This window comes from Diorhabda carinulata, chromosome 11 (genome assembly GCF_026250575.1).
Source record: "Diorhabda carinulata isolate Delta chromosome 11, icDioCari1.1, whole genome shotgun sequence".
Lineage (NCBI taxonomy): Eukaryota > Metazoa > Arthropoda > Insecta > Coleoptera > Chrysomelidae > Diorhabda > Diorhabda carinulata.
Window position 1 is genome coordinate 14,581,334 of NC_079470.1, and position 14,897 is coordinate 14,596,230.

Consider the following 14,897-nt stretch of genomic DNA (forward strand, 5'->3'; position numbering starts at 1 on the left):
AATCACAATACGTTTAAATAGTTTAAATATAAATGTCATTTGTTAATTTTTTTCTTCGTTATTTGTGTTGCTTCGATCGAAAAAAGAGAAATTTCAATTAGATCATTTCATACTTTCGAGGTTCCTTCGTTTTTTCAACTCTAGAAAATCGAAAAATCTACATTTTTCATTGTTTTTTCCAAATATTCGTTTTCACGGTGGGATTAAGGAAAAAAATGCAACTTATTTTGACTTTAGTGCTTTAAATGTTCATGTAAACGCACTCGTTTGCATATAAAGTGATTAAAACTATTTTTATATTGATGTTTTCTCATATAATCATGGAAATTCTATAAGAATATGAATTTCTATCTTTCTAGAAATTATTTAAAAGAAACCGTATAAATAAACCGCTTGCTATAATAAAAAGTTGTTTAAAAGAAACAAACATCAAAGTTCACCGAATTTTAGGATTCTTCTAAATCCAGACAGGGCCGGCTGCAGGGCGGAATCACATCATTCTAGTTTTCAGATGTACTGAATTTTTGAATGATTTATCGTACATTTTACAAAAAATTCAATAATTTATGCGTATTTATTGATATAGAAATAATACTAAGAAAGATCATGACTCTAATATAAATTATGGAACTAAGGAAGTCGAGTCATTGTGAATAAAGCGGAAATCCAACTGATATTCATTAAGCTTTGAGCACACAAAATTAAATACGTTGTTACATTGAGTAAATAAAGTTGAGATTAGTCACTTAAATGAGATGTTGGAAGCGAATTTAGCTTCGAAAATTTGAATAGACGAATCCAATCGCGATATTTTAGATATTAATGCATCTAAATGTCCTTGATTTTGAGTCTCTTCTGTTTTAAATTTAGTTTTTTTAATAATTTTTGGAAGAAAGATAGTTTGGGTATCAATATTAATCAATAGAATTAAAGAAATTTATCAGAATATAATTTTAGCCTAAGAAAAAACAATTTTTTCCACCAACAAATATTCCGAATCGAATCTATCCGTGTTTGGACTATTAATTTGGTATCAAGTTATTATTTGTTGGAAGAATTTCTTTTTTTTCGAAATTATTGTCGCTCCGATACTACGTTTCGTAATTTCCCCTATCCCCTATATTTGTTTTCTTTGCGCAAAGTTTCCCAATGCGAAATTTCTAATGCATATTTAATAAGAATGTAAATTTATTTATGTATTAAACATAATCGCTTCTAGTCTCCTATCAATGTGTCACTAACTCGTACATTTCACGTCGAGAATCATGTCGAAAAGACGACACTCTCGAATCAGAGGTGGCGCTAAAATATTGAAAGGGGGTATATTTTTCGAACCCTACAGCATTCTGTCTACGTATCAAATACCGATATTGAATAATCGATTCATATTATTCGATTCCTCTAGTAAATACGAATGAAAAATTACGTTAGAAAATAATCTTGTCTTCGGGTTAATCTAGATTCACTTTTAATCGAAGGGAATGTCGTTCAAGGACTACGAAAAGGGCGTCGAGTGCTTTTATCGTATCATTATTCGAGAAAATCGAAGGATGTTTCTCAGATAATTGAATATTCGAGTCAGAATAAATATAACTGACATACAATAATATTGAATGATGATATAGAAAACCAAAAATTGTTTTCAAGCTCTAACAATATTCACACATGGAATCCAATAGTCATCTATCATTTTATATTCTATAAGTTTATCTAAAGTGAATTTTGGTGTTTTAAGAAGCGAAATGTTTTATTTAGAATTACTGTAAACTGAATGAATCAACAATATTTCCTAAAATATAGGAAAGTCCACGTCGACCGAATATCCTGTATCTAATCTATTTTAATTATAATTATTTATGATAAAAACTATTTCGAAATAGAGCTCTAAAACTCCATAGATCTCATATTTACTAAAATCCCACCATGAATCGTGTTGTTTTCTTTTCGGAGCAACTATTGAATTATTTTTTTACAAATACATTTCAATAATAATTTGATGATTGGATTAAAGAACGTTCTCAAGTGATATACAAAATTTGGATAATAATTTGACACATTCCTGATATTTTTTGCATCATGGGATGATGCAAAGTTTAATGTACGAGGTCTGGCTATTATGTAACGACACTACGCGACTAGAGGGCGCACTAGACGTTGGGTAACTAGATATGTTATCTATGCACGTCCCAAAACACGTTTCCGTCATTATTATAGTATTTGTGCAGTACCGAAAAACTTGACCAACGTATCAATCTCGAAATTCTCGTTAGATTGAAAAAAAATCCGACTGAGTGCTATAAATTGTTACAAGGGTTCTACGGGGACAATTCTCTATCTAGTGCGCGTATTTTTGAGTGATGTAAGCGCTTTCGTGATGTGCGAGAGAACATTGAGGATGATCAGCGTCCAGGTAGCCCTGTAACTGTTTCAACTCCGGAAATAGTGACCAAAATCAACAAAATTGTACGTAAGTACAGATCGTCGAATGCCGAGGCTTTAAAGAAACGGTTAAAAATTTTGACACTATGAATTACACATGACAAAAGTCGAAGTTGGTGCCTAGAAATCTGACTCATGGCCAAAAGCTCTCGCGTCAACGGATCTGCTCAGATTTCCTTGAAAGGCTAGAAAGGGACCCGATTTGAGTCTATGGAAGCGGTAAAGCAAAAAAGGCAGAGCTCCTGAAGTGGTATGTGGCGAGGGGAGGGGAATATATTTTTATATTGAAAACCTTTTTCGTAATCAGTCTCGTTATTTTATAGCCAGACCTCGTATGTGATATTCACTCGTCTTATTCCGATATCTCCTGTGATTTTAGTATAAATATGAATTTTAGTCTCGTTTTTAAAAATCTTTTCCTTCAAATCTTCGGAAATCCCTTTTAAAGTGAAAGTTGTGTTGAAAGTAGCTCATACTTTTCGAGAGTATACTTATCTGTATCTTCTTAAGGAAGATACCATGAAATCTACTTAAAGCGGGATTAGATTAAGTCTTAAGAGTAAAAATGTAGGACTAGGATGTATATTGCAGTGGAGGTGGATATTTTTTGAATGTATTAATCAATATATAGGGCAGGTCATACGAGGATAGTCCCAGAAGTACCTAGTCCAACAAAAAATTTATTAATTTATCAATATAATCTACTTTTAGCTAGCGTTGTTGGATAAGTTTTGTGGTATGAGCTGGTACATTGTCTTAACACGTTCTTTTTAACTAAAAGCGGTCGTTTTTGTTCGATTTCTTTGCCCAAACGTAGCAATAATACTCTTCGTTAATAATTTCTCCTTTTTCAAGATAATTAATGAAAATTATTCCAGAAGAATAACAAAAACCGACGCCATGACCTTGCCTGCAGATGGAGCAGTCTTAGTCTTCTTTGAAGCTGGTTCTCCCTTTCTAGTCCATTGTTTTAATTGTTATATTAGTTTCTATAACCACGTTTTATCCATGGTTATCAAACGGCGCAAAATTTTCTATAAAACATTGCCAAACACTCGATGAAATCATCTTTACGACTCTGCTTTTATTCTATTGTAGGCAAACGCGGTACCCATCTTCCACACAGCTTTCTCATGTACAAATTTTCAGTTAATATACGATGTACCGCACTTTTTGACATGCCTAATATGTCTGCAAGTACGCGCACTTTCAGTCGACGATCATCCAGTACTGTTTCGTGGATTTTCTTCAACATTTCTAGTAGTCGTCACCCCATTTGATCCACCACTTCTATGCAGGTTTTCGCATGTCGTACGGCCTCGTTTTAACTCTGCTACCAAATATTTTACTATTGATAATGAAGAAACAGCTTCACCCAGAATAGAATCTAGCTCAGCTTTTATAATAAGTTTGGTTGGGCTAATGCCTTTCAAATAACGATGACGAACTTTTTCCACGTTTCCAAATTCACCAAAAACGTTCACTACTATTGATGATGGCTGCCAAACCGAAACCAAACAACTTGGCGTCTTCAAACTTGATATAGGTTATGTACTTTCTAATACAGTGGTATTTTACAAGCAACTAACGCCATCTTTAGGTCAAGTCAGGTACTTATTGGAGCATTCTCGTGTATGTGTGTGTGTGAATCTGCCAATCATGAAAATGACTGATTATCTCAACTTTTTTCGAAACTCGCAGACTTTTAATATTAAACAGTTATCCTTCAATATCTCAGAAAGATTTTCCATTGAATAATCATGTTTTATATTAGTAGAAATAATATTTATTTCGTATATTCTTGCTGAAATTAGAGTACTGGTATGTAGAATCAATTTTAAGATTATTTTTTCTGTTTTACGCGAAATGTAGTACTTATTGATAAAATATTTAATTTAAATGATTATTAAAATAATGTAATTTCGAATTAATTCAAAAAAAAATAATAGTTTCGACTCACTTTTTTGTTATCTCTGAATTTCAACCAGCCTGATATGATGGTTTGATCTGGAGTTCCTGGAATTTCCGTTACCAATACTTCATTTTCTCCTTCGGAGTCCGACATGTCTTCCGCATTGTGGCTCCTTATACTCCTAGCTGGAGAGCTACAACACGATTCTGTTAGTCTCCTGGTGAGCAAAGGGGAGTTGTACGCGCTTTCTGACATGTTTCGTATTATTTGGCACTTGATAGGTTGTGTGTAAATATTTATCAAATAGTAATAATGTGGAAGTTACTTCGTATTGTATTTATTCGTTGATCAGAAATCGATACATCACATGTCTGAAACGAAAAAATTAAATTAAAATCCCAATAAATGAAATTCCATTCGCTTTTTCTAATCATATATTCATATTTAACTATTAACATCGTATAATTTTCTAATAAAAGCAAAAACGAATAAAAAAATTGTCAATAAATTTCATACTCTATCACGACTGGGTTTTTGTTTTTGTGGCTTGGAAAATGTGGAACAATCTATTGATCCAATGGTAAATTTTTCTATTAATCTAAAGTATAAAAGAAAATTTACAAAAAAACGTAAACAGTTGCTTCATGAAAAATGAATATCTTAACGCCAAGTTCACTTTTCAGTTTTAATATTTCTGAGACAGCAGGATTAAACAGACTATGGAAAAACAACAAAACCTTTTATGAAAATATCGGGCGTCTGGAATTAATTCAGGTACATCGCAGAATATCTAAAAATTACAGTGTTTTGGTTTGAAAAAATCGATAAATCGGGTCAACACTTTATAAATTTAATACCAACAGAAAGAAAATTCGATACTGACGAAATTTTTTTTCAATTACCGCAAATTCTATGGTTATTAAATAACTTGGTCTTATCAAATCCACCCTCGAGTTTTTTTGAGCCTGTACATTAATCGAAAACAGTCGTATTTTACTGTGATGAAATTAAATCCAAAATTTTTTGACGTGGTTCAAACTGTCCAAATTATTTTAGTTATATATGCAGAGAATGTGGGTTTTCAGTGAAGTTTTTCTTATTAAACACATTTTTTTCTGTTTCACGCCTATAAGACTGAAACTCAGAAACCAGAGCTGATAAAAGTCTTCTGGTCACATGTAGTCAGCAACAGCTAAAATTTTTTAATATAATGTAGATTATGTTATTAACGAACCTCTTAGCTTTATTATTCAAATTTATCCAATATAAATAAATATTTGCGAATATGGATGATACCATTAAACTAGAACTGGACTAAATTATACGTAAATATGAAGCCTTTTCGAATAGATCACTCAACTTACTAAAAAGCTAATGCATTTTTTTATCAAAGATTAAATAGCTTTCACTCTAACGATAAAACTTCATTAAGACCTAGTCCTCCTCATCCAGTGATATATTCATTCTCTGCAAATTCAAAGATCTTAATTACTCCTTTCATAGTTGTTTACGTCCGGAGTTTAGAACTAAAAAAACCTGCATCGGCTCCGTATTACAACGACCGAGCAACGATCCGCGATCCACTCGTTTCGCTGGTGTATGAGTCTCATACAAAAGATGGTTTTAGTAAAAAAGAGTAATTAATTATTAGTAGAACGATAGGAGAGGGAAATTAAACAAAAACTTGTAGCGAATGTAGTGATTAGTTACATATTTTTGGCGGGAGAAAGTTGTAAATTGTCGTTAATAACCGCTTTACAAAAATATGTTAGATTATAGTCTATCTCGCGGATTATGAACATATCGCTTACTATTCAATCATTTTTCGGTAGTAATCTATCGAAATGCAACTTTTAAATCACAATCTTACTATTTTCAAATTGTCAACTGTCCCTGATTGATCGGTATTACTTTATCCTAGAGCTATGAGTTATTATCAACACGAAATCAATTTACATTCACCAAATCACTGTTTGTTTACAATATGGCGGCGCGGGGCACATGCCTTTTACCTGCTAGGTGCGTTCCGTTTCACAATTTAACAGTTCCACTTCGATAAATTACATTGTACCCAAAAATAATTGAATTCAAATTTTACGATGACATAAATGTTATTGGGACAACATTGGAAGCTAAAGTTTAAAGCAGCTGTGGCAGAAAGTGTAATTGAAGATGAAGATACAATTGATAAACGAACGCCGCAGCGTTGATTTAATTGTTTTATTGTAATTCATCTCTTGAAGATCGTTCGCTCTCAAGTCTTCCACCTGTATGGTATATTGAGGTTATACAGAAATCGGATTGTAAAGATAGTATACGAATTATCCGAGATTCAAGCAAATAGGTTGACATTCAACAGCCAAAAAATGTATCCAAACAACCCAACAAAATGGAAATGTGTAGTTAGCTGAAGGTACTTTTATCGGAATCCATCGCGGATAGACCAGAAGGTCTTGTTGGGCACATGATGGGACTATGAAAGTTTAGTGTACTTAAAAATCAGTCCAGATGGTCGAGCTATCAACGCTGAGGTATATACTGAACAGCTGATGCGAATGTATGAATTATTATCTCTAACAACAAACCATACCATGGGCTATACTTCGATTAATGAGGTTTTCTATTTGAATTATTATTTAGAAAATTTTTACTTAAAGCTAACCTAACAAATACACTACTTTGGAAGAAATTATTGATTGCACAAAATAATAATTAATTGAATTTGGTTTAAATAATCCGACTACCGTACTCGACGAATGTCATGTGTATATGCTGTCTTAAATATCAATCCTATTGTATACGAAAGCTAAAATTGATTATAGAAATGTATAGAGACACTTGGAATCACTCAATTATGACGTTGGTTCTCATCAGGTCAGTGTACAACTTGGCTTAAGTTATAAATATTAAAGAATAGAATAATCACTGGAAATTAGGTATGTAAATCTAAGGTACCTCACAGTCACATTAATTTGAGACAAAAAAATAGGTAATCCGAGACGATATGTTAATAGGGGACACTTTGTATCACTATTTCTTTCGATATCTTTACCTCCATTTTTTTTCTTTTTTTACTTCTTTAGCCAAGAACGTGCTCGTAGCTGTCTAGAAGATATTTTCTGAGGTATTTTTGTTCATAGAGCATCTTGGTTAGGTAGTAATTAACCTCTCTTGGTGAACTTTCTTTTGCTAGCACTTCAATGTGTAGCATTTCTGTCTCTGCAATACGTCTGCCCAAATGGCATTTCGCATGAGATTACGAATGTAACATTCAAGATTTAGAAAAATACGTACCTGGTAAAAAACTGTCCGACTCGACGACTCATTAATAATTTACTCGCTTTCCGGAAAACACAACTTTATAAACGATGTTTCTAGAAGCTGATGAATATTTGATAGTTTTTTTTTCTGTCCAAGCACCGGAAAAGCGAGTTATTAATACTTCGGGCTATGTCTTTGTTATAACGGCAAGAACTATTTAAAATATTTGCCGTAAGCTACAGGCAAAGAGTGTTCAAATAACTCAAACACCCTTAAATCCAAATTTCAAAACATCGGAGCTATTTTTTTTTTTTCAATTAAATGGAATAATTAAATAAGTGATACCCATTGTTTAGAAAATATTCCGCTCCTATATTTCCCAAGTACAAAGTGATCATTACGTAGAACGACATCTATAATTGTTGCAAACCAAATATGTACCAAGTGACATCAAATACAGAGCCCCCGGAGTATAACACGTTTAAATACGAGGTATATCCGTAATATAAGTGATGGAATCGCCTTTACGAGCAAGCGCTGACTTCATTGGAAGAAATGTACATCTAGCCTTAAATCGGACTGTTCAATGGAAAGATCAAAAATCGTAAATTAACAATTGATGCTCTTGCTCTGAATGGAATTGTTATTGAAAAACTGAAATTTCGAAAACTTTGCTCACTCCTATAGGGATTTGGTGGACGCTTGGTTGATCGTCCTCCTTAAATCTTTCAATCATCGATGATCTTAAGCTGAAATAACATATTACCGTATAATTTCCGAAGCTATTTATTAGTAAAACAGTCGTAGATATTTCCAAATCCGAAATATTTATCTGTGTTTTCATATAACCAAACTTACTTTCTGAATATACCTCGTAGAACTTGTGTATAGTTGGAATATTTTGATATTTATAGTTTAATTCTCAATTTTAGACGTTGAATATAGTTTGAAATGATCATTTGGCCTAATATTTTACCAACATAACTATGTAATACCAAAACCGAGCCAAATGGGAAGCCCTATTTGAAGTTCGGTGGCGGCGTTGGTCAAATTATTGGCAGTGTTTTCAAACTATTATATAGTACGGATATACATGAAATGGGAGAATTTTCTGTAATATGGCGTAAACCACTTCAAAGCAGTTAAGCCACTTAAGATTAGTTTGCATGCTTATGAAATTTACTCGAACAGCGTTCATAATTATATCGAAGCTTTTATTACCTTCCATTCACCGAGGAACCTTAGAACTCATGGAAGTGACTACGAAGACGACTTAAGGATCGAACGTATTAAGTTTTATATCAAGTTTTTAGCAGTATTCGGAATTTTTAGTTTCTAATCGGACGAATGCTGAATGAGAAAGAAAATGTCGGTTAAAGATCCATAAAAAATATGTTTTCCAATTATTTTTATATCATCGAAAACAAATAATCACATGTTATCTCAGTTATTGATCTAGTAGATACTGCTAGTTATCAACTAAAAATATGCTCGGAATCTCTTGGAGATGATACTAAGTAACGCTTGAAATTTAGTAAAATTTTCAGATCAAAATATTCTGGAGTCAACGTTTTATTTAAGTGGTACTGTGAATTAACACAATTTTCGGTACTGGACTCGGGTAAATACTCATTGGATTCAGGGAAAACGCACCCAGTGTCTCCAAAATATGATGTTTGGGTAGAAATCATCAAAAGTGCAGTGCTTGCGAATCCAAATAATAAGAAATACTTGGATTTGGTTCCGACAAGATAGAAGATGAATTGTAGGACGCGGATCAATTGAGTTTCCATCTAGGTCACTACAGAAGTCTTTTTTAACCCTATATATTACTCAGGAATCTTTAAAATTATTTGATAAATCGCTTTTAATAGGTTTTATATTAATATAGAAAGTTGTTTAAACCAAAAACGTATTGTTTGGTTCTTTATTAATATCATTTAATTTGATATAACCTCGTTTGATAATATGGAATGTCAAGAGATTTAAATTCCATTAGAAATATTTCAATGTTTCAAGGTGCAACTCTATTCATCTTCATCCAATTTCCATCCACTTTCTTTTTCATCCTACGAAAGCTCTCAGCTGCATACAAAAAAAACTTTTCTTTTTAATAAATTTGAGGTTTGGAATTTTGAGACAACTTCTGGCAAGCGCAGGAAGTTTCCAACGAAGTTTTTAATAATAACTTTTTTCCAGTTTTTGTTGTCACAGTTCTGCTGAATGACCGCGTCGAATACCAGAAGGCTGTGCATTGAAAAGTTGCAAAGGAGACTAAGGCTTTTAGTTTTTTCTTTTTTGCTTTATGTTTTAATTCCAAAGATTTCGCGAGTTTTTCATTAACGTTCGTGAGAAATCCTTTAAGAACGCGGTAATCTGGGTATTTTTTGCTTGGCTCTATTCAAGAATCATCAAGAAAAATTCAGCCTCGTACACATTCCAAAATAATCATATTTATGATGTACATAGTTAAGGTATTGGAAATATAAAATACAGAAAATAATTTGATTTGATTTGCTCAAATTATTGTGAGAAAAACACGCCTCAAAAAAGCCTTTTTGGCTTTAAATATACACTAGCAAGCTGGAAGAAAAATACAAAGAGCAGCTGTCAAACATTCTGCACAATCTGTTGGGTTCTTAGTAGCTCCATCACAAATGGGAAAGAAAAAGGTTCTTTTTGGTAATTGGAAATGGAAATCGCAGGAGTTTTACAACCAATCAAGTCCGCTTTAATGTTAATACCGAACAAATATAGTGATGTTTCTGCTTAAACGAATGAAATTACCATGTTTTACTCTGAAATCTGCTGATTTGAAATGAGAAGGTTATATAATTCGATAGAAAACTATGAAAATCTATAATAATATAATAATAAAATTTTATTTGTTGAATAATATTTAAAACTATGTAGATACATATGTCAACATTTCTTTCCATTATTGTCATTACATTATTAGTTTCAAATCACTTGTTAATTTTGTCAGTTAGAATTGGAATGAAAAAAAAACGCTTTATACACATATTTGTACGTTTAAATAAATAAAAACGTGAAAAGAGTTGTTTTGTAATGATCGTTCAAATAATCGTTTGAAATATAATTATTTTTCAAAAATTTCAGGACTATATGAAGGGTACTAGAAATTTAAATTGAAAACTCTCTGCTCAACCAAACTGGTTGAATATTTTCCTATATATGGCGTTAATCGAACGAAGTTTCGCGGATACACGTTCTGTTTTATCGAAAAATAGAAAAAAAAATAATATTCCGATGTGATAAGTTTAAAAAATTGAAAATATTTAAATAATTTCAACAATATTTGTTTTATTTATTAATGTCATTACTTTTTGATATATTATTACTGCTTTAACCTCTAATTTTTTGATAATTCGGAAACATTCCTCCCCCCATTCCATTGAATTACATCCCCATTTCTACCGAAGAACTCGAAGTCGACGATCGACATTACTCGTTATCACTCTACCTTTCAGAAATTCTAATCCTAACCGAAAAAAACACTGCGTGCAATGCTACTTGGTTCATATGAAAGACCTTCTTTTATAGAAAATCCCTCCAACAATCATTCCAATGCATGGAATTTGTTGCCTGAATGGACACAAGCCATAACGAATTCTTTTTTTCGACATTTCCGTCATTTAATCTGGAAATTGAGTTACTTGTTCTCGGTAATTTGTAATCAAACTTTTATATCGAAAATTATGAAAAACGTCAAATCACAATTTGTTTCAAGGTGACAATTTAAAAAAGGGTTTTAATAGTTATTAAATGAATATTTTCGAACATTCTGTACATGTAGCCGTTTAATTTTTAAAAACTCACCTCCAGCCATTCCGAAATGAATATTTAATAAGAGCAGTATCTTCCAGCAAAGGCGGTTAACCAATAAAACACCCCTGAGCACTTTTATTATTCAAAAACTTCCAACAGTATGTACACAACACACAAAACTCACATATACATCGTTGCACGATTTTTCGGTTTTATCAGTATCCCCTTTGAAAGATTTTCCTTCAGTTGAGAAATGAAAGCTTGGAAGCACGAATTTCGCTTGTTTTACTCGAACAGCGTTTTCGATAAAGATAGTGGACAGAAAAAGATATGGAGACTGAAGGATATGTTTCAGTGGCTCGTAGATATGGAAAAAGGACGAGGAAATGTCTGTTAAAGCCACCGCAGGAAATTCAGTCGACCTAAAACAAGAAGTCGAAATGTTAAATCCTATTTTATTAATATTTATAAATAATACAAGTTTTAAAAGGAATTTGTAATAAACAGAGAACTTTGACGTGAAAATATGTGATATAAATAAAAAATTAAATTTGAAATTATGTATAATTAGCAAATAGGAAAGCATAGCAAAGTCACGAGTTTTTTCTCCACACAAATAACCGCCATAAACCTAAAATTTCTGCACAATACCCCAATTATTATGGCGTGAATTATCTTTCAAGCTTGAATAGGTTTCTCATAGAAATTTGAGCAAGTTTGATGTTTCTTGTTTTTAGTACCAACAAGCCTATCAAGTTTCTGATTCTTTTCTACACCGAACTTATTTTCATAAAGACTTTCCCGGAATTCCAGCACGAATAAATGATTTTTAAAAGATGCATTTGGAAATTTGATCAAGTTAGTCCTGATTTTTTTCTACATACCACGGAAAAGAATCTGATGAGTATACGAAACAAGCATACAAAACATATTTAACTTAACCAAACCTAACCTAACTTAAACGTACTTAAACGCGTTTTTTTTTTCAAAACTTTGTATTTCAAACTTTCCTTCATCGTATCTCAAAAATGGTTCGATCGAATGAGTTCAAATTGAAATTCAATACATAGATTGAACTATTATTAATAGAAAATTCCTGAAATTTTAATTTCTCAGAGCAAAAAATAAAAATAAAACGCAAATTTCGCAACTTCAAATGTCTACCGAAAGTTAAATTTCCAAACGGCGCTAATTTTTTATTGTTTCAGATAAGCCAATCATCCAATCAATCGTGGAAGAAATGCGGGGGTGTTCAGAATGCTGTAACTCATATTCTACCCAACAATTTTAGCTTAAAATTTATATTTATACTGTCGATATATATATATGTTGATAAATAATAATAAAATTGAAGTTCTATCTATTTACAGATAGTAGAAAAATCTCTAAAAAACAGGAAGTCGCACGGGATTCTGTTAAGATTTATTCTCACGTATACAATAAAAACAAAAGCAGAAACATTAATAACAAAATAAAGAATGATAATAACAACACGAAGAGACCAGAAGATAAACCACAAAAAATATAGTAATGAATTTTTTTATATATTTTCTTGGGTATTATATTGAATACCAAAACATCGTAATTGATATAATTTGATATACAAAATTTACTGATTGATTATGGATTTTTCTACATCCGTTTTATTCACAATATTCGTCCAGTCAGTCTAATGAATTAATAATTTGTTGAAGAAGAATAATTTCAGAAAAACAACAAGAATGAAATTCAAAACTCGGTAAAAATTAGTTTTGGGTCGTATTATCGGCGAATCTACATTAAAAATAATTCTCAGTGAAAATATCAGTTTACAGAAACTTTTTACCGAAAGAACAGAACATTATTTCGTGATGCAAATTTGAAACAATTTCGATTCGTGTAAACGCCGATTCGAATGTGGTTATTCTCTCTATATAAACTATTATTGCCCCGGGACTATTACAATATCTATAGGAACATTAAATCCACCCAAATCTCTATTAGATCGACGACAAAATGATGAGAATATATCCATATGGAAAACACCAATGGAAATTCAGCCAATGTGTTGAATTTAAATATTATCGATGTTAAAGTACAGTACGAACTGAATAAAAAAAAACTTAATACTCGATTTTGAGATCGAATACAGAAAATAGAATATATTCAAAAACATATTATGACTGGAAAGTTTCGGTTGAAGGTTTTATTTTGCAAGGAATATGCCCCGAACCATATTTTACTTACACAAAATCTGTAAATACTACATTACTCAAATCTTGAACAGTCCAGTTCGCAAATTCTCGAGCGAATCTTAACCTAGTTGTACGGTGTTTCCTGGTCAGTTGTGCTGCAGCGTCAGGGATTCCAAAATTTCTTAAAACTTTCTTCGCGGTTTGTGAAGGTATTTTTACATTTAGAGATTCGGCTTCTTGTTTAAGCTTTTTGTTACAAGTCTTCTCCATTAAATCTTTCGATATCTCGCAACTATTCGATTCACAGACTGATACGAATATAGAATATATTCAAAAACAGATTATGACTGGAAGGTTTTAGTTGATGCTCTTTTAATGCAAAGCAAACACCTCATATTGGTGGAGTTTGAATAAATACTTGGAATTTAGAAGGATTTTTGATGAAGAAATCCAAAATTTGTCGAAAACTACAACTACTGGATAAAATATTGATTGATTTATTTGCTTCGAAGCTATTAAAAAATCTATGATATTACAGCAGTTAATTGAATCGAATAAAAAAATTTATTTTCTAAATATTATCTAAATTTAAATATATTTTCATAATTTATCACGACTCACTTTATTCAGCAATATATAGTTGATATTCCACATGTATAAAAATTACAAAAAAGCAGCCTCACTATTAACCACAAATTCAACACTCAAAAAAGTATTTTTTTTTTTCTGAAAAAAATACTCATGTCGAAAATTACACTATAACATATGTTCGTTTCTCGTAAACATAAAAAAAAAACGTGATACTCCGGAATAAAAAAGGGGGCAACAGTGGGGATGATCACGCGATCGCGTCGCAACCCGGAATGAGCGTCTGCCGGCATCGTTTCTCCAGAGACGTCGCCGTGCGCACAGCGTGTTACTATATCACCCACAATTGACGTCGTCTGTTATTAACATTTATAATAGAAAATTTTTCCAAATATTAGAGTTGTAAAATTATAAATAATACTTAAAATCAAGTGAAAACTATTTTTTATAATAATAATATAATGAAAAGTTGTTTTTAAAAAAATACTGGACAGTACATAACCTGAAAACATTTCGAAATAGTAAGGATTAGTTCAGGATCAGCTTCTAGTTACATGAAGACGTGTTTTATCATACATTAACACTAATCCGTTAACAAGCCGTAGCTCTAAAATCTCTCTAATTCATTATACATAATCCCATATCTAATAGTACCAATTCTATGTGATCCCTTAAAGATATTCCACCTCACAACATGATAGATCCTTCTTACCATATGTAGTACTTACATCTGG

The 14,897-nt window shown here is 31.9% G+C and overlaps 1 protein-coding gene across 2 annotated transcripts in view; it reads right to left on the bottom strand.

Moving 5' to 3' along the window:
• Nucleotides 1–14,440, bottom strand: part of LOC130899263 (uncharacterized) — a 354,925-nt gene extending 340,485 nt beyond the window's left edge. The window contains exons 1-3 of one of the 2 annotated variants that reach the window (XM_057809060.1): nt 14,197–14,440; nt 11,453–11,823; nt 4,400–4,722 (exon numbers count right to left, since the gene is read on the bottom strand). In XM_057809060.1, coding sequence (XP_057665043.1) covers nt 4,400–4,606 — 207 coding nt within the window. In that variant the 5' untranslated portion in view covers nt 4,607–4,722; nt 11,453–11,823; nt 14,197–14,440. The remainder of the gene's footprint in view (nt 1–4,399; nt 4,723–11,452; nt 11,824–14,196) is intronic. The other variant, XM_057809059.1, reaches the window with a different exon arrangement.
• Nucleotides 14,441–14,897: the final 457 nt, after the last annotated feature.